We start from the raw sequence: 21,666 nt of genomic DNA on the forward strand, positions 1-21,666 counted from the left end.
CTTCTGTCAAGATAATTGCTTTACTATTCAACAATTATGGCATCTTTCTTCTCAAATCCATATTGCTTCATCTGCCTAAAATAAGCTTTTTTCTTTTTTCTCCTCTAACCAGGCAATTCCTCTATAGTCCAGTTCAAGTTTTTACCTCTTTCACAAAACCAAATGTCACTCTAGCCTACATTTCTTTCACACTCTGCCAAACTTTTATGGTGCACTGTTTATATTGTAGTTTTGGTATATACATGCAGTTTTATATCTTTATTAGTTATATTGAACATTTATGATCTCATAAACTAGCATGAGAGAGCAAGGGTTATAATTTAATATATTCTGCAATTCACTAAGAAGGTATTTAATAAACTTATAATTGAATGAATGAATAATGAACAAATTATGAGCTAATCTTGACAATTTTTTATGACGAAAATAAAATTCTTTGAGCTAAATGAGATTTTTGGTATCTTAATTTAATTTTTAAATATAAAATAATTATATAGATTCCTATAACTATTTCTTTCTTAATGCAGTTTTTCTTAAAAATACATTTGAGCCAAAAAAAAATAAATAAATAAAACTCACTGAAAGTCTAATAGACAAAGGATGTTAACAAATGCCAACTATCTTACTAACCTATCATTTCTACCATGTTTTGGGGTTCACTATATTGACTCATGAGGTATAAATAACCATACTTAAGATGGGGATTTGAAGGACTTATAACAAGAGGAAAATTTTCAATAATCTTATGAGAAAAAAAAAAAGGTTACAAGTACAAAATTCAAAACATAAAAAGGTAGAAATGAGAACACGGACATCAAAAACCTGGGCTAAGATGTTCACTAGGAATGAGTTTCTAGGGAAAGCCTAAATTACCTGAAGATCACTGAATGTCTCTGCTATTTGCACCTCTTAAAACTAAGAAATAAGAATGTTCTATATGGCAAATAATATGTTTAATTTTGGCTTATTGGTTCTTCCTGTATATCTGTTTCTCAAAGAAATGAGCATGACAGTATTATGTACTTCATGACAATCTGATTTTAAAGCTATAGAATATAAATTATATACTTTGATTATTCAATAAATATTATCATTTTGAATATATAAAATATTGGAGTCCCTTCCTATCAGCAAATAAATATTTCATTTAAAACAAACAAACAAAGCACAACTGAAAGTAAAGAACTACATAGTTCACATCTAATACCTAAAGTTGGATATAAGGCTATCATGCTAGATTTCAAGATTCTTCTGTATGAGATTTGTGAGATTAGTATGTATTACTTTTCTAAAAACTTATACTTGGCTGAGAATTCGTTCAGTCAATAAAGTTTCATTTGGAGAGAATATTCTGGTTCATGCAATTTATTTAGTAACCAACTGTATCTATATCATATAATTCAGAATATTTTATAAAAGTCATAATAGTATATTGTATAAAACTATAACTTGTTAAATTTCAAAAAGTAGATTTCTTATTTTTTGTTATTCAATTATACATATACACATATATTATTTTTGAAATTACTTTCCATTATAGGTTATTATATGGTATTGACTATAGTTGCCTCTGCTATACAGTAAACCTTTGTTGCTTGTTGCATATCTATTTTTTTTAAATTAGAAATCCAGCATTCTATTCATATGAAGTCAAACAAGTGGAATCAAAATGTCATAAATTTTTTAGTTAGGCAAAAATTCGTAAGTTTTCTAAAATACATATACTATACATATTATATATATATGTATACAAAAGCTTTTCTACTATATGCTTGACAAAATTATAACTTTTAAAGCAAGATTTATTTGTTTAGAACTGACTTTCTATTTTAAGTCCAAGTTACATATAAATTATACTTCTTTAGTAAACAAAATCTTATAATATCAACCATAAAAAACAATAAATATGTTGTAACAAACATTAGGAAAAAATAATTTCATATCCAATATTAGTTCATTTCTATGAGGAATTACATTTTCTGGCTCCAGCAATTTTTAAAATTCTAATTTTATTCTTTACATAATCTTAACTAGAAGAAAGTGTTTTAAAAATGTTTAAAGAAGTTACTTTAAAAATTAACTTGAGAGTTGAAGTCCAAAGGGAATGTAAATGTTAGTTAGGTGAATGACTATCATTTTAAAAGAAATATTATTATTAGTCTATGTACTAAAAGTTAAAAAATATATAGAATTATATAAAATATACTTTTATCTGTTTCATTATAAAATAATTTTTTAAATATAATTATTTTATACTGGATTACCAGCATAATTTCTCCAGAAATAAAATAATGGTAATTTAAAATTATTTGTTGTTGCTCAGTTAAGTCATTTCCAATTCTTTTGACTTATTATCTAGACAGATCCAACAAAAAGTTTCACATTGTAAAATAGGACACCTACCTAGAAAGTTAGAGAATCTCAAATTTAGAGCATAAATAACTCTGTTGATCTACAGTATCGTGGAAATATGCTCAATCTCTCATCCAGATTTTTTGAGTAAATTTTTCAAATTTTACATTTTTAAGGAACCGTTTAAGTATTAAATATATTACTCTACTAAATTTAGAGTACTCTTTTAATGAATCTTTTAAAATAATACTTTCACATCACTATTGATTACATGAAAATATTAAATAACCAATAATAATTTCAATTTCATGAATATCACATAAGGTTTAGAAATGAATGCAAATATGCAAAATTAAATCAATCACCATTATTTTTTAACCACTTATTTTGAATTCAATAACATTATCTGAACAAGGCAAGTAAAAATAGAAATGAACCAAATATTTTAAAATTCTGACTTTCATAAATCTGTACTGACACTGGACAGATGACAACCTATAAATTTCATTTGCCACAGAGAAAGTTAGTTTTCAAAATGACTCATAGACCATTATTTGACAGCATTATTACAAAAAAAAATTCATTCATATCATTGTGCTGAATATATTGCCAGTTATACAGTACTCAAAGTATATTTCATGTTTTACTTTTTAAAAAAAAATCAATATATTCACTGCCTTCCCTAAGTGTTTAAACTTACAGAAACTACAAAAGAAATGTGAGAATTAACAGGCTGGAGTAAAGCTGAAAATCAATAGACCTTACATTTTAGTGCCAATTCTGTAAATTCTTAGCCCCAGGTGATTTTAACTCAGAGATCTTTAAACTCATACTTCTAGAATTTAGATAAATTTAGATTAAGTCAAGATACTGCATTCAATGCATCACATTTTAAATTATTCTTTGCATTTACCTAGCATAGATAAAAATTTCAAAACTATAAATGTTTGTGAAGAATAAAAAATATCTACTTATGTTTAGAAGTTTAAAATATTTACCTCCTGCCATGTGTAAATTAAAAGACACTTCCTTGAAAAGTTATGAAAGGTTACAAATTGAAATATTTTGATACTGACAAGGAGCATAAAATGAATGATCTTATATGGTGTAAAAGCTACCTACTCATGATCTAAACATGGAAGGATTTTTTAAATAGTATTAAAGGAAAACTGAAACTTGGCCTATAATTTGAAAACATATAATGATTAATTTCTCTATTTGTATTTGATTAGACACCCTTACATTTATCAATATATTGGGAAAATTATAATAAATTCCTAACACTGGCTAGTATATTTTTTCAACTCAGAAACATGAAATTAATAAGTTTTTGAGCTACATTTCAAATTTATTACAATGAACATAAATATTCTGTAAATTAAATATTCTGTGAATGAATGAATAATACATTTCTTTTGAAGGCATAAAAGCTATCAATATGATCACAAATTAAGAAGCTAACTATAAAAAGGCAAATGCAGAAACAATCATAATAAACATAAAGTATCAAATAATTTTGAAGATTTAAAAGAGCTTAAGGGGAAGAATCTGCCTTATTTTTACATTAAAGAATGTCATTTTTTTCCTACATAGTGTCTGTCATTATTCAATCTTAAAAACTAACATCGTCTTTTATCAAGTAAAAGTTTTGTTACAGAAAATCCCACACATTAAAAATAAACATTGGCCCTTTATGACATATATATAAATACTGTACAAATTATACAGAACATAATAGCTGATTTGTAACAAAGAACTGTTTGCTAGGTACAAAAATTTACTTATACATATTTGTTTATAAAAAATATTGAACATGACAATTAAATTAACAAAACAGGAGTTTCTATGAGTAACTATATGAGAGACTAAAAATATTGAGAATATGGTATTAGGAATTTTGAGAATGTAGTCTCAATTTTTATCCTTTATTTTAAAAGTGATATAATTTTAAATAGGTTAAATTCTTATAAATTAACCAAATTTGTATCTATAATTTTTAAAAGGGCATTATAGAAGAAATGAGCCATAATTGCTCCTCAGTGTAACACTAATAAATGAGTAATTCGATCAATAAATAAACTGATCAATCTAAAGAAGAGGCTCTGATAATCTTTAAGTAAATAAGTGAGAACTGTTATGTTTTAAGTATTCTTAGGGAAAAACTTTATATGCTAAACCTTTAAGGCTTCTTTAATAAGGAATTCATACTACACTGTGGATATCTGTCTTTGATTTCCCAACTAAACACTCACTTGTTTGATGCGATCTGGGTTAACGGTGGTCTGGGGTTGTAGAATGCTGACTGGTTCTGTCTTGGCCACATTTTGGGGCATTTCTCGAATTTTTTCTGCAATGAATCCATGAACTGCATTCAGTGCTTCAACTGTTCCCTGGATCAAGCACACTCGTTCAGTAGTACCTGTGGACAAAAGATCTAAGTTTCAGAAAATTTCCTCTCTCATCACTTTGTATGCTTTTCATAAAAACTATAAAAAAGGATGATATACTAAGGTCAATACAATCATGTACAATGTAGAACTCTAAATCTCAAAAACGGCCAGCAGAACCAGAAACCATAAGTTTTGAGTACATCATTCACTGACATAACTAATACTTTCTGAGCACTTATAAAAGAACTTAGGTTAGAAACCAGTAACACAAAGATGAGGACTTCCAAAGTGTATATGCTAACAGACATCAAACCAGAAAATTATAAGATACTATGATATGAAGAAATAATGGAAGTTATCTACATGGATGGCACACATGGATGGTATATACTTAAAAAAAAAAGCATTTAAATTAGTGGAGAGAAGGGGTCTTGGAAAGCCTACAAAGTAGGTAAGTTTCTGAATTTTTACCACCTTTTCTTCATGTACCCTGTTCTTTTAATCACAGCAATAACACTATCTGACATTTTCTATTTTTTTTTTTTTGTTTCTACTAGAATGCAAGCTCTCAGAGAACAGTTAATTAGTCTGTTTTGCATTGTGCTGTAGCTTCCCTAAAGCCTAGAGGCATCCCTGGCACATGATTAGGTACATAACAGGTATTTATTGGACAAATAATCAATCCTGCTTTTATTGATTATGCAAATTTAATAAGAATATCATAATTAAAAACAAAATTTTAAACTATTTTTCATTTGAAATTGATGAATAATTGATAAAAGATACCATTAGTTTTATTTGCTTCATATCTAGTGAATAAAATGTAGACATATGATGTGAGAGAAGACAAATGAAATTGGTTGGGTCTAATGCACAAATCCTGTAGACTATTTTATACTATACAGGTATACGTAAAGGCAATAAAAGTAAGTGATTAGTTTTTCAGACTATTTTGAGTCTCACTGCAGCAGCCTGTTCTTAAATTGTAATCTTCTGCTGAGCAGCTCAACACAGCAGACACATAAACCTACTTCTCAGACATCAGTATTCTTTACAGTCATCAACAAGTAAAAAGAATCTTTTAAAATATTTGTTTTTGAGCTAATATGACCTCCCAAGTACTTAACATATATCTGTTTCATACCACAGTTTCAAAATTCTAAGCCATTCTATAAAACATTTTAAAGTACATTTTGAAGGAAAAAAATGTGAAATTACAGGTTAAAAAAGTTGCAAGGAGTTTATACTGCTTTAAGGATTGATTACCATATAAACCATTTCTTTAGCATTTAAAATTTTTTTAAAGAACATTAAAAGATTATCACTCTTACCTTTAGAAAAAAGACTTATATCACAAGAATTGGGAGCAGGAATAAAAGAATAACATTATATGTATACACCTAAATTGGGGCTTCCCTCGTAACTCAGTTGGTAAAGAATCTGCCTACAATGCAGGAGACCTGCGTTCGATTCCTGGGTTGGGACAATTCCCAGGAGAAGGGCATGGCAAGCCACTCCATATTCCTGCCTGGAGAACCCCATGGACAGAGGAGCCTGGTGGGCTACAGTCCCTAGGGTCACAAGAGTGGGAAATGACTTAGGGACTACACCACTACCACCACGCCTGAATTAAATTATCCTGTTTTAAACCACAAAGGTGCAAGTTTATGAAAAGCTACATTTCCTACTTTGTGCAAAATATTTCAATAGAAAGCAGTATCTTTTAGTTGTGAGGAGGGAGACAATCTGAAACATACTCAGATTGTGAATTTGAAGGCTTAATATTTCCTGTTTCTCCTAATCAGCTTTTCTCATCTTTGAGTATCTTGATGTGTCTCTGTGTCTATTCTTGGGTAAAAGGATCTAGTTTATTAAGGATACTCTAGGGAGTCTTTACAAGGTCGTATTAATTGTCTTATAAATGACTAGAAAGGATGAGAACTGATCAATGCAGCTCCTGTGAAGCGTTCTCATCTAAGTCAGCAGACAATACAAAACACAGATCGGATTACAATCCTGCTTTTGGAGACAACTAGAGCGCTCTTCTGGGGATGCCAAGACAGAAAAGCAAATCAGTGAAGCCTCAACAGAGATTTCTTAAAAATAAAACATGGTATTAAGTAACTAAAGGAACTATATGATCCATGTTGCTTTTAAAGTTCTAATTTAATAGAATACATACTGTGTCAGACAACACAGTAACCCCAATACTCTTCAGACTATATAGTTTAACAAGTAGTAAATGGAAATCACTGAGCCATAAAGAAATATGATTGTCTAAAACTGAATTTCACATAGCATGCATGAGACAATTTGGCAATAGTTTATAGGTCCAAAGTTGCCATAAATATTCTTTCAAGATTAAATGATATCACTACCATTAGAACTACTACCAAAAAAAAAAAAGAGGGAAAGAAAAAAGGAAACTGCAATTTCCCCAATGGGAACTGCTGTAATCCTTAGAAGAGATGCTGTCATATTCTTCCACTGAACTCTAGTGTCCTTTTCACTTAGATAACACAAAACTGTAATTTTTAGGAGAAAGTCACAAAGAAGGAAGAATGTCAGGTATATGACCAAACTGTGTAACAAAAATGAGCCTATAAATAATAAAAGTTGCTGGTTTTTTGTCATTTTACAGGCTTTCATGCTCCATTAGTGTCTACACTGAACTATGAGTTATTTACCATTTTATTTAACAGTAGCATTTACTTCTCTTTGCAACAGACTAGCAACAAAATCTGAAAAAAATATATAAAAGTATTTGCTTATATTTATTATAATGTAAAGATACAGGTGTATAAGAAACCATTAATTTAAAATTTTTAAGGGATACATTAGATAAACTCTTACAAGTAGACACAAACATAGGCAGTGAAATCAGAAAGACTTTTCGTTTCTACTTCACATGCCACATCATAAACTGAATAGGCATGTTTCTAAAATTAGGTACAAATGTAAGTTGCCACAGCAAAATTGTGATATACATTTAATAAAATATACCCCCTTTGTGCTACTGTAACCTTGGACAAGTCACTTAAACTGTTCCTGCTCCTACCTAAGGCAACCTATCATCTGTGCAGTGGATCTGATCTCTCTTAACTCCCAAGTCCACTGTTTCTCCTAGCATCATTTCTTTCCATCAGACCTTGCCTATCAGCAGAAAAACATGTTATACTCTCTTCCATTTTTAAAGATCCCTCCTTTATGACAGAAAAAGAAAACTAGCTTTTTGTAAAGCAAATGAAATACTTTGATTTAGGCAAAGATCATAAAATCATAAAATGAAAGGTTAACGGGAAATTTTCAATGGAAGCATCTGGAATAACCGACTGACTTCACTTATCAACATTAGCATAAGTAAGAGTGTGAAAATCAAGCAATGACATGATGCAATATGAAGCAGAGGGCACCAACTATAGAAGATGTATCCCCAAATAGTTGAACATAAATCAAATCAAACAAATAATACTGAGGGACTTCCTTGGTGGTCCAGTGGTTAAGAATCCATCTTGCAGTGCAGGGCATGTGGGTTTGATCCCTTCTCAGGGAACTAGGATTCTACATGCTATCGAGCAACTAAGCTTGCATGCTGCAACTACTGAGCCCACATCTCACAACTAGAGAATCCGTGGGCCACAATGAGATTTTTCACATAATTCAACAAAGATCTGACACAGTCAAATAAATACATATTAAAAAGATAATTCTGAAAACAGAGAAACAAATGACACCATGAGAAAGCAAATACACAAATCAAGAATGTAAGCTAGTCTACAGAACAATTAACCTAGTTTCTTCAATACAGGAAAGAATGTTCTTTAGACATAAAGAATCTTAAAAGACACAATAATCAAATATGAATTAGAATTTGACTGGATCTAAATTCAAACAACTTTTATTTTAAAAATTGTGGCACTCATAAAAATAATATTAAATAGTATCAAAGAATTACTGTTAATTTTAACAGGTGTGATTATGGTATCAGGGTGCTTAAGAAAGTTTTCTCTTTCTTTTTAGGTGCATATGCAGCTAAAATGACTGAAATTTGCTTCAAAATATTTTTGAAACAGCAAAAAATGTTACTCATATTACATATGCCAAATGTTATTCAAAATACATATGCCAAAATCTTGATATCAATGACAAATGTGTAGGTTATAAGGAGCCTCATTCTTCTAAGTATATCTGAAATTTTATAAAACATTTTAAAGCCCTTCCTAGCCTTCTTTTAGTTACATGCAGCTCAATTTCTTTATCTCTCAAAACTCCTTGAATGACTTAAATACATGTATTTAGACTTTTTCACCACCCATTCCTTTTTCCTTGACTCTGAGTTACTCCAATACGGCTTTTGCCCTACCACTCCACTTAAACCATTCATTACAGCCTTATCTTGGTAAATCTAATCGTCTTGCCTTTACATTGGCCTATGAGCTGCGTGTGACACCATTGACCACTCTGTTCTTTTGGTTTTCAGGATACCATATGGTCCTCATTTAATTCAATTCATTCATTCATTTGGCAAAAATCTATTGACTCTCCACTAAATCTTAAGTACTATACTCAATAAAGCAATGGCCAAACAGATAAACCTGCTTTCGTGGAGTTCTTCTCTAGTTCACTCAGACAGACACTATACAGAAAACAAATATATAGAGAATATGAAATAAAATTAGTACTATAGAAAAAATTTGGGAACAATACCAGGATACGCAAAGACAAAATAATGTATAAAAGAGACCTTGTCTGTCAGGTTCACTGCTGTATGTATCCCCACTGTGTGCAAGAGTGTCTGGCACCCTGTGGATACTAAAGAAGAATTTTATTTTGAAAAAATGAATAACTCCCTAAGTCTAATTTCCTTAGCTATGTATTAAAAACATATGATTGATTTTAAGACCTTTTTGCCTATCGACCTTCTGCTTTATAAAATGTCTAAAAAGCCAATAATCCTCTTTGGGTTTATAAGATGAGTCAATATATGTAAAAATTAGATATATTTTGGGAAATGATTTTAAAAACTAATAAGTTATAAATTACAATATCAATAAAAAGAATAGTTGATTTTTAAAATTTTTCAAAAAGATAATAGAAGAAACAATGAATAGTTTAATAGCTTTTTTCCTTTTCAGAATAGAAAGTAGATAAGCTTTAAAAAACTTAAAAAAAAAAAAAGTTAGAACTGGATATGGAACAACAAACTGGTTCCAAATAGGAAAAGGAGTATGTCAAGGCTGTATATTGTCACCCTGCTTGTTTAACTTATATGCAGAGTACATCATGAGAAACGCTGGGCTGGAAGAAGCACAAGCCGGAAACAAGATTGCCGGGAGAAATATCAATAACCTCAGATATGCAGATGACACCACCCTTATGGCAGAAAGTGAAGAGGAACTAAAAAGACTCTTGATGGAAGTGAAAGCGGAGAGTGAAAAAGTTGGCTCAAAGTGCAACATTCAGAAAACTAAGATCATGGAACTAAGATCACTTCATGGGAAATAGATGGGGAGACAGTGGAAGCAGTGTCAGACTTTATTTTTCTGGGCTCCAAAATCACTGCAGATGGTGATTGCAGCCATGAAATTAAAAGACGCTTACACCTGGGAAGGAAAGTTATGACCAACTTAGACAGCATATTAAAAAGCAGAGACATTACTTTGCCAACAAAGGTCCTTCTAGTCAAGGCTATGGTTTCTCCAGTGGTGATGTATGGATGTGAGAGTTGGACTATAAAGAAAGCTGAGCGCTGAAGAATTGATACTTTTGAACTGTGGTATTGGAGAAGACTCTTGAGAGTTCCTTGGACTGCAAGGAGATCCAACCAGTCCATCCTAAAGGAGATCAGTCCTGGGCGTTCATTGGAAGGACTGATGTTGAAGCTGCAACTCCAATACTTTGGCCACTTGATGCAAAGAGCTGACTCATTGGAAAAGACCCTGATGTTGGGAGGAATTGGGGGCAGGAGGAGAAGGGGATGACAGAGGATGAGAAGGCTGGATGGCATCACCGACTCGATGGACACGAGTTTGAGTAACTCCAGGAGTTGGTGACGGATAGGGAGGTCTGGCATGCTGCGGTTCATGGGCTCGCAGATTCGGACATGACTGAGCAACTGAACTGAACTGAACTGAACTGAACCGAATCTTTAAAAATGTAATTTACCTAAAAGAATAAAATGAGGGAGAAAAAGGAACATTTTTTTGCTGTTGTATAAAAGACAGTCTAAAGCTTTTTAGATACCTGAGACTTATTTCAACAAGAATGACTCTGGTTTGGAATAATGGGCATATAATAATGATGTGATCCACATATTTCCAACTGTCAACTACAATGAAAATTAGCAAACATTTTATTTGGATGTAAGAAAATGCATCAATTTATACTTCTACTGAAAATATAACTCAGTATCTTATGATAAGAATGCAAATACATAACTCTTCAGGAAATATTAGTGCCAGTCTAAAGTAAGAAATTTGAATGCATGCCAGTGAACCATCTTAAAATGAAAAATTAATACTCAAAATTTAGTAGAATATTAATAATTCTATGACAACCTGTAAACAATGTTTGGCCTCAAAAAGAACTGAAACACTGAAAGTGCCAATTAACATTGCAATAGGCAAAAACTGAGGTGTAAAACAAAACATGGTACATAATTTTTAGAGTATGATAACAGCTACTTATAGCACCGAGAAATTGCCAAATCTGGGTAGCTAATATTCTGAATAGATAGGGTTTCTTTCTTTCAACATAACATTTAGCTTCTACCATTTCTAGAAATATCTTCCAATTAGTTGTACATTTTCAAATACATTTAACATTTCCATAATACTTGGGAAAAACTATATAATTCTGAACAGAAATAAATGTCAACCTTGAGATTTCTTTGGGTATGTATATTTATCCTTATACAGGTGGTGCTCTGTGACTGGTATTTGTTCCTTTAATTTTCATACTCTTTTCTTTACTATCCCTTATCCCCACATCTGATTCTAGCATACTCCTCTCTTTACTTGTACTTTGTTGCATTTAGTCCTCACTGGTTGGATGAGCTAAGCAAAGTTGTTGAAACTATATAAACTAGCAATAGATAGACTCCTAGTGACAACCATAGGGGATAGTTGACCTCTGTGAAATTTATTCTGGCTTTTTTTCCGCATTATTTCTGAAGCTGAGAGGTCAGTATCAACAGGCATAATATTTCTTTAATGCTTTCTTAATGTTTAAAATTGCAGTGCAGTTCAGTTCAGTTCAGTCGCTCGGTCATGTCTGACTCTCTGCGACCCCAAGGACTGCAGCACACCAGGCTTCCCTGTCCATCACCAACTCCCAGAACCTAATTAAAACTGGAAGTGGGCGTTTTATCTTTAAAACTAAGAGTATCATTTTTAGTGAATAAAGCGATTTATGGTAATTGTTTATTCTCGATCTATAGTCATGGCAATCTAACGTGAATATCTTTGTAGCTTTAAAAAAAGCATAAACATTAGCTCCTTAGCTTTTCTTTAGTTTAGCTATTAAAAGTAAAGTAGTATAGAATATCAATCATTAGCAATAATAGGCATTACAAATTTCAGGTTAGAACAAAATGTATATTTATTTAAAAGAGGAGAATAGTATATATATTATAAAATTTATAATACATATTTAATATTTAATTAATATGATCATATATTATGCAGCATACTGTATGATAGCTCATTTAATACTCACAATTACCAAGACACATTAATATTTTCTTCAACTTACAGGTAAAGAAGTGAAAGCAGTTGGACCAAGGAAACAAAACTAACAAATGCAGAAAGAAGTAAGATTTTGTCAAATACCATATTTTTTCCATTACAACACATACCTTCTGAAAATGTAATATTAGGACAGCTATCAAATCACATTCTCTGAAGAAAGTTACATTTATTTCAGCCTGATGATGGAAAAATAATTTTTACCTAGGCTTGATAATTTTTTTAAAATGCACTGAGTCATATTATTAATATCACTTCACAGGTTTATTTCAAATTGGGCATAAAATGAAAGAAAAGACTGACCCTTCTTACAGAGAACAGACCACCATAGGAGAAGTGGTTAATAATTGTGTGGCTATTAGCGAATTTTTTAGAACAAATTTTCAGATCAACAAAAGCATTTAGGAAAACTGCCATAAAGAGTAAGTTCAATTTGTAATTGCAGCTTTTATACCATTGTACAGTTTTGCACATTTGAAAAAGCTTCCTCCTACCCTACAATTACTAAGGGAAAAATATACTATTTTAAGAAGAGGCTTCTTCAGAAAAGGAAATCATAGGAATTGACATATATCTCATGATACAAAGTAAAAATTGCTTCTCTTCTTCTGGTGATTAACTCTCTACACAACCATGTCTCTACTTCTAAATTGTAAAATTTGTAGGTGCCATTATAACACGCTTTATTCCCAAATCAATATAGTGAAGCTCAAGTTTCTGTTTACAGAGCATGCTTTAACATTAAAATATACTCAATGAAGCCAAAGGATGAAAGTACACTTTTCACAAAAATCTACAAGTACTCATATTCTTCAAAGAACAGAAGATGTGAGAATGGACAGAGCAGATGTCCAGCTTCTCACTCACTCAATCTCTGTCCCATGCATGCAAATTGCATACTCACTTCCATTTAGTCACTCCCACAAAGTAACATCAGGAGTTTAGGAGCCTTGAAGTTCTGAAAAACTGTGAGGTTTGGAAGCAGACGTATGTAAAACTTCTAAGTAACAACTGTAATTTATCTTCAGTTTTCAACTTTTGGGGTCATGCAAAAGATCCTACCAATAGTTATGATGATGATTAGTTGGCCATTCAGCTTTAGCACAGGTTTAGGTTACTTGTGGGCTCCTGGGTGGCTGAGACAGTAAGGAATACATAAGCAATGTAGGAGACATGGGTTTCATTCCTGGGTTGGGGAGATTCCCTGGAGAAGGGAACGTCTACCCACTCCAGTATTCCTGCCAGGAGAATTCCATGGACAGAGGACCCTGGCAGGCTATACAGCCCATGGGGTCACAAAGAGTTGGACATGACTGAGCAACCAACACTTGCAGATTTCACATAGGCTACTTTTCAATATGCAGCAATCCCAGGACAGAACAAGATGGCAGAGTAGAAAGACTGAGTTCAACTACTCTCAAGAGCACACCAAAATTACAACTAACTGCTGAATAACCATCAACAAAACAACCTGGAACATATCAAAAAAGATATTCTACACTCAAAGACATAAAGAAGAAACTCAACAAGATGGTAGGAGGGGGGCACCCTTATAATCTAATTAAATCCAATATCTCCTAGGAAGCAACCCACAAGCTGGAGAATAATTATATGGCATAGCTCTCCAGCATGACCGAGGTTCTGAGCCCTATGTCAGGCTTCCCAGCCTGGGTGTCTGGCAGCAGGAGTCATTGTTCCCAGAGCATTTGAGTTTGAAGGCCAGTGGGGTCTGAGTGCAAGAGCTCCACAGGACTAGGGGAAATGGACTCCACTCTTGGGAGGGCACACACAAGGTCTCATGCATACTGGTTGTTGTTCAGCATCTCAGTCCTGTCTGACTCTTTGTGACCCCATGAATCACAGCATGCCAGGCCTCCCTGTCCTTCACCAACTCCCAGAGCATGCTCAAATTCATGTTCATTGAATTGGTGATGCCATTCAACCATCTCACCCACTGTCGTTCCCTTCTCCTCCTGCCATCAATCTTTCCCAGCATCAGGGCTTTTTCCAATGAGTCAGCTCTTTGCATCAGGTAGCCAAATATTGGAACTTCATCTTCAGCATCAGTCCTTCCAGTGACTATTCCAGTGAAGGACAGATTTCCTTTAAGAATGACAGTCTGATCTCTTTGTAGTCTCAAGAGTCTTCTCCAACACCACAGTTCAAAAGTATCAATTCTTTGGCACTCAGCCTCCTTTATGAGCCAACTCTCACATCCATACTTGACTACTGGAAAAACCATAGCTTTGATTATATGGATCTTTGCTGGCAAAGTAATGTCTCTGCTTTTTAATATGCTGTCTAGGTTTGTCACAGCTTTTCTGTTATGCACACTGGAAACCAGGGCAAAAGCCGTAATTTCATTGGAGCCTGGTGGTCTTGAGGAAGGTCTCCTGAGGAGGTGGGGGGTGGCTGTGGATCAATGTGGGGAAAAGGACACTGTGGTAGAGGTACTGGGGAGTACTGATCGGCATAAGCTCTCCCAGAAGCCACCATTTTGGCACCAAGACCTGACTCCATCCAACAGCCTGGAGGCTCCAGTGCTGGGATATCCCAGCCCAACCAACCAACAGGAAGGAAACAGTGCCACCCATCAGCAGACAGGCTGCCTAAAGACTTCCTGAACCCAGGCACATCGGGCACACCCCTTGATACAGCCCTGGCCACCAGAGGGTCAAGACCCACCTCCACCCACCTGTGGGCAGACACTCGCTCCTCCTATCAGGAAGCCTGCCCAAGGCTCTAGACCAGCCTCACCACCAGGGAACAGACACAAGAAGCAAGAAAGCTTCAATCCAGCAGCCTGTGGAACCAAGTCCATAAATGCAGATCAGAATCTACCCTGGGACCAGTCGGCCCCTTGCCCTTGGGTGATGAGGGGCAAGGGTACTGCTGGAACATGCGGGATATCCTCTACAGAGGGCAACTTCTCTATGGCTGAGAAACTTAACCAACCTTCCACATACATAAAAATACAAATAGAAACTTAGACAAAATGGGGTAGCAGAAGAATATGTTCCAGACGAAGGAACAGAATTATAGCAATCTAGTTTGGTCAGTATTTTTACACTTTAACTTCCATTATGGATTATAGGAATATAAAACTGCCATGACTAAATTTTAATTAAAATGTAAGTACATTTTCAACCTGCTTATTTAACTTACATGCAGAGTATATCATGAGAAACGCTGGGCTGGAGGAAACACAAGCTGGAAACAGGACTGCCGGGAGAAATATCAATAACCTCAGATATGCAGATGATACCACCCTTATGGCAGAAATTGAAGAGGAACTAAAGAGCCTCTTGATGAAAGTTAAAGAGGAGAGTGAAAAAGTTGGCTCAAAGTGCAACATTCAGAAAACTAAGATCATGGCATCCGGTCCCATCACTTCATGGCAGATAGATGGGGAAACAGTGGCTGACTTTACTGTTCTGGGCTCCAAAATCACTGCAGATGACGATTGCAGCTTTGAAATTAAAAGACGCTTATTCCTTGGAAGGAAAGTTATGACCAACCTAGACAGCATAGACAAAGGACGAGATGGCTGGATGGCATCACTGACTCAATGGACATGGGTTTGGGTAGACTCCGGGAGTTGGTGATGGACAGGGAGGCCTGGCGTGCTGCGGTTCATGGGGTTGCAAAGAGTCAGACACAACTCAGCGACTGAACTGAACATTTTCAGAATTATATATAAACAGCCTTCTTGATTTTGCCTCCATTCCCAATCAGTGTCAACATTTTTGACACTAATTTGTACTCTTAAATTTCTGCAGCAAGAAAAATGGCACTTGGAATTTTTCTAGCTATTCCTTATGGACAAATAGGTATTCACTAGCAGAATTTCATGAATCACACTTGGAAGGTGGGGACACGGCTTGCAGCAAACATGTGATATCAAATCAAGCTCAAAGACTCAAAGTGTGACCAGTGGTGGCATTTATAGCTAATCAAAGTCACTCAAAACTCAGGAGCAAAACATACCTCTGGACACACAGTAGCAGCGTAACCAAATCTGAAGAGTGCTACTGTCAAAAAGTTGAGAACAAAAAGATGAACTTATCTGGTGATAGCCCTGCTCCTGCTGAGAGGGTAACAAGGCAGGAAGGCCAGGGGTCTCCAAAAGGAGGAAACAGGCTGCAAGTGTTTCTCAAAATTCTGTGTTGCCATGAGGACACCTGGTTCCTTCTGAACTTAAACTTTTCTCAAACCCTGAGCTAACCAATGAGTTTTTCTTATGGAAATGTTTTTCTTAAGCTATGGTTAATGAAACTATGTATTTGCCTTGGAATTTGCCTTTCTTCAACATGGTTCCACCTAAGACTAACTTTTTTCCTTTTCTCAAACCTTGGACTGATAATAGCTCAACAAACAAGTATTCATAGCAACTGTTTTCTGGCTGGGGGATGACACACCTCGTGCCATCATATCTTAAAAGTGCATATTGTGGGAGAGGGGCCTGGTGAAACTCCCTCAGCCTCGAGGTGTGTCTCTTCTCTGATTGATAGCTTTCTAACAGACATAAAACAGTGTGCTGAAACTAGCAAGGGGGGATTCTCCACCCCACTATGATGCCTATGTCTGAGGCTTTCTCTGTCCTCTTTCTTATATTATAAAAGTCTGCTACACAAAAACTCCTGAGTGATCAAGCCAGGTCCCTGGTTCCAAAGTTAAAGCTTCTTCAGAGATCACGAATCCAACACCGTTCACTGTAAGCTATCATTACATGTAATATGAGCTATCACCTTTAGAACCAATGTAGATTAATGCATTAGCCAACTTTAAGCAGTGACTTTACTCTGTATTTTTTTTTTCTAAATAGATATTTAGGTAAAGGCTCCATCTTTACCATGAACCCATGAATTCCAATATGAAAGCAAAGCCCACATCTGCATAGATTTTAAGAGAGAATGAATTATTCAAGTTAATCAATGATAACAATTGTCATACTATGAATCACATGCATTATATCAAACAAACATAGAGGAAGCATGAAGAATTGTGACCCATGAAGTTTCTGGGGAAAGAATACACCATAAAATTAATTATGACAGTTTCATATATGCTGAGGTAATATAAAAGGACAAAATATTTTAAAGTTGTAAATTATACATAACATAAAATTTGCCATTTAAACTATTTTTAATCACACAACTCAGTAGCATTAATTACATTCACGAAGTTGTGCAAATGTTATCACTATTTCCAAAATTATTTTATCACCCCAATCAGAGTCTGTAACCCTTAAGGACTAAATCACCATGTCTTCTTTACATCCCCCTGTAACTTCTAATCTGTTTCTATGAATTTGCCTATTCTAGATATGTCATATAAGGTGCATGCTAAGTCGCTTCAGTTGTGTCTCTCTGCGACCCTATGGACCACAGCCCACCAAGTTCTTCTATCCATGGGAATCTCCGGGTAAGAACACTGGAGTGGGTTGCTGTATCCTTCTCCAGGGGATCTTTCTGACCTAGGGATTAAACCTGCGTCTCTTTTGTCTCCAGCACCGGAAGGTAGGTTCTTTACCACTAGCGCCACCTGGGAAGCCCTCATATAAGGTGACTCATACAATCTTTGTCCTCTTAGTATCTGGCTCATTTCATTTAGCATAGTATTTTCTTCATCCATGTTGCAGCATACATCAGAACTTCAATCTTTTCTGTGGCTAAATACTCACATTGAGTATATATAAAATATTTGGTTTAATCTATTTATCTATTTATGGGCACTTGTGTTGTTTCTAACTTTTGGCTAATATGAATAATGCCACAATGAATATTAGCATACAAGTATCTCCTTAGGTCCATCTTTTCAGTTCTTTTGGGCATATATATAGGAATAGAGTAAAAAGAAGAGAAGCGAAAAGCAAAGCAGAAAAGGAAAGATATACCCATCTGAATGCAGAGTTCCAAAGAATAGCAAGGAGAGATAAGAAAGCCTTCCTCAGCAATCAATGCAAAGAAAAAGAGGAAAAGAAAAGAATGGGAAAGACTAGAGATCTCTTCAAGAAAATTAGAGATACCAAGGGAACATTTCATGCAAAGATGGGCTCAATAAAGGACAGAAATGGTACGGATGAAACGGAAGCAGAAGATATTAAGAAGAGGTGGCATGAATATACAGAAGAACTGTACAAAAATATCTTCACGAACCAGATAATCACCATGGTGTGATCACTCACATTCAGTTAGAGCCAGACATCCTGGAATGTGAAGTCAAGTGGGCCTTAGGAAGCATCACTATGAACAAAGCTAGTGGAGGTGATGGAATTCCAGTTGAGCTATTTCAAATCCTAAAAGATGATGCTTTGAAAGTGCTGCACTCAATATGCCAGCAAATTTGGAAAACTCAGAAGAGGCTACAGGACTGGAAAAGGTCTGTTTTCATTCCAATCCCAAAGAAAGGCAATGCCAAAAAATGCTCAAACTACCACACAATTGCACTCATCTCACACGCTAGTAAAGTAATGTTCAAAATTCTCCAAGCCAGGCTTCAGCAATACGTGAACTTCCAGATGCTCAAGCTGGTTTTAGAAAAGGCAGAGGAACCAGAGATCAAATTGCCAACATCCGTTGGATCATCAAAAAAGTAAGAGAGTTGCAGAAAAACATCTATTTCTGCTTTATTGACTATGCCAAAGCTTTCAACTGTGTGGATCACAATAAACTGTGGAAAATTCTGAAACAGATGGGAATACCAGACCACCTGACCAGCCTCTTGAGAAACCTGTATGCAGGTCAGGAAGCAAAAGTTAGAACTGGACATGGAACAACAGACTGGTTCCAAATAGGAAAAGGAGTATGTCAAGGCTGTATATTGTCACCCTGCTTATTTAACTTATATGCAGAGTACATCATGAGAAACGCTGGGCTGGAGGAAGCACAAGCTGGAATCAAGTATGCCGGGAGAAATATCAATAACCTCAGTTATGCAGATGACACCACCCTTATGGCAGAAAGTGAAGAAGAACTAAACAGCCTCTTGATGATAGTGAAAGAGGAGAGTGAAAAAGTTGGCTCAAAGTGCAACATTCAGAAAACTAAGATCATGGCATCCGGTCCCATCACTTCATGGCAGATAGATGGGGAAACAGTGGAAACAGTGGCTGACTTTATTTTTTGGGGCTCCAAAATCACTGCAGATGATGATTGCAGCCATGAAATTAAAAGACGCTTACTCCTTGGAAGGAAAGTTATGACCAACCTACACAGCATATTAAAAAGCAGAGACATTACTTTGTCAACAAAAGTCTGTCTGGCCAAGGCTTTGGTTTCTCCAGTGGTCATATATGGATGTGAGAGTTGGACTTTTAAAGTAAGCTGAGCACAGAAGAATTCATGCTTTTGAACTGCAGTGTTGGAGAAGACTCTTGAGAGTCCCTTGGACTGCAAGGAGATCCAACCAGTCCATCCTAAAGGAGATCAGTCCTGGGTGTTCATTGGAAGGACTGATGTTGAAGCTGAAACTCCAACACTTTGGCCACCTGATGCAAAGAGCTGATTCATTGGAAAAGACCCTGATGCTGGGAAAGATTGAGGGCAGGAGAAGAAGGGGATGATAGAGGAGGAGATGGCTGGATGGCATCACTGACTCAATGGACATGAGTTTGGGTAGAGTCTGGGAGTTGGTGATGGACAGGGAGCCCTGGCATACTTCCGTTCATGGGATAGCAGAGTCAGACACGACTGAGCAACTGAACTGAACTGATAGGAATAGAGTGATTGGGTCATATGAGAAATCTATAGGTAGTTTCTTGAGGGGCTGCTCAACTGTCTTCCACAGTGGAGCTATTGTACCATTTTGCATTCCCACCATAAAGTTGGTCCATGGCGTCGCCAAGAGTCAGACACAACTGAGTGACTGAACTGAACTGAACTGATCTTACTAAGTGGAAAGCTTTCAAGTTTTTCATTATTGAGTATGATGTTAGATGTTGTTTCCATAAATGCCCTTTTTCACATTAGAAAAAATGGCAATATTTGATCAGAAAAGAACATACAAACCACAAATATATCTATACTCTTCCTGCATATTATAGTCTTCCTATGACCATGATGCTGAGAACAAGCAACAATATATCTTAAACAAATAGTTTCAGCATGCCACAATATATTTAGAGAGAAATGTAACTTTGAGGATAAAGGTGAGGCTCAGAAGTTCTTCAAAGTTTTCCAGCTCACTTGTCAAATGTTATTTTTGTATTCTCTGATGTGAAGAGAGTATTATCACTTCCTTGTTTTCCAATATCAAGTATCAGAAAATTATAAAGAATATCAGAATATATTATAGTTTAAAGGGGCTAAAGGTGATATATGAAAATAGATAATATGTATAACACCAGTTCAATGCAGCTTAAAAATGGTAGCTACTGTTCAGATGAGTTTCTGTGATATCACAAACTAAATTTAATTGATTTAACCTGTTATACTCAGGTTTAAAGACGTCTAAGAAAATGGCAAAACTGTTTCTATATTAAATTTTTATAATTCTCATTTTAATATAACTGCTCTTACTTTTTCTACTGTTCTGAATTATTAAAATATTATGGATAAGACCTGTCAAATGGAAGAACCAGACTAGATGTTACCTGTAACAGACGGTAACTGTCAGATATATTCAAGTCCTCTCATAGTAATACATAACTTTCCATTGGTTTAAATCTCCTGACTTTCTGGCTAGTCCTCTTGACTTAAAATCCACTTGAAGACAGATTCTTGGACTGTTGGCCACCCACTGACCTCTGATCCATGTGAAGACAGATGATTGGCTCTCTGTCATCCTCTGGCCTCCTTTCCTTTAGAAAGAGTCTCCGAGTCTTTGGTTTCCTGTCCACTCTCTGGCCTCCTGCCCATACTCATTAACCTACCAATGGGAATAAGTCCTTGAGTATCCTTCTTAGTTCATTTGAGCCAACTGTTCCCCTAACCAGTGGCTACCACATCCCAGTGTCTCCCTTCCTCTGCTCCTCCTCCTTCAAAGATCACTACATAATTTTTAGGAATAGAAAAGAAACATCAGTGGTATCACACCTTTAAAACAGTAAGCTGCACCATAACTTTAAATGTCCATCATCCTGAGACTACCACTACTCATATCCCTGTGTATGTAAGTTACCAGCAAAAGTCTAAAATTCTCCCGTCACCATAACCGGATTTCTATGCTTATTGTCTTCT

General features: G+C 35.1%; 1 protein-coding gene across 3 annotated transcripts in view; it reads right to left on the reverse strand.

The window, feature by feature from the left end:
• Positions 1-21,666, reverse strand: part of NOVA1 (NOVA alternative splicing regulator 1) — a 160,510-nt gene that overhangs the window by 32,707 nt on the left and 106,137 nt on the right. For all 3 annotated transcript variants that reach the window (XM_065906422.1, XM_065906423.1, XM_065906424.1), the window contains one exon: positions 4,605-4,771. In XM_065906422.1, coding sequence (XP_065762494.1) covers positions 4,605-4,771 — 167 coding nt within the window. The remainder of the gene's footprint in view (positions 1-4,604; positions 4,772-21,666) is intronic.

Source organism: Muntiacus reevesi, chromosome 15 (genome assembly GCF_963930625.1).
Source record: "Muntiacus reevesi chromosome 15, mMunRee1.1, whole genome shotgun sequence".
NCBI lineage: Eukaryota > Metazoa > Chordata > Mammalia > Artiodactyla > Cervidae > Muntiacus > Muntiacus reevesi.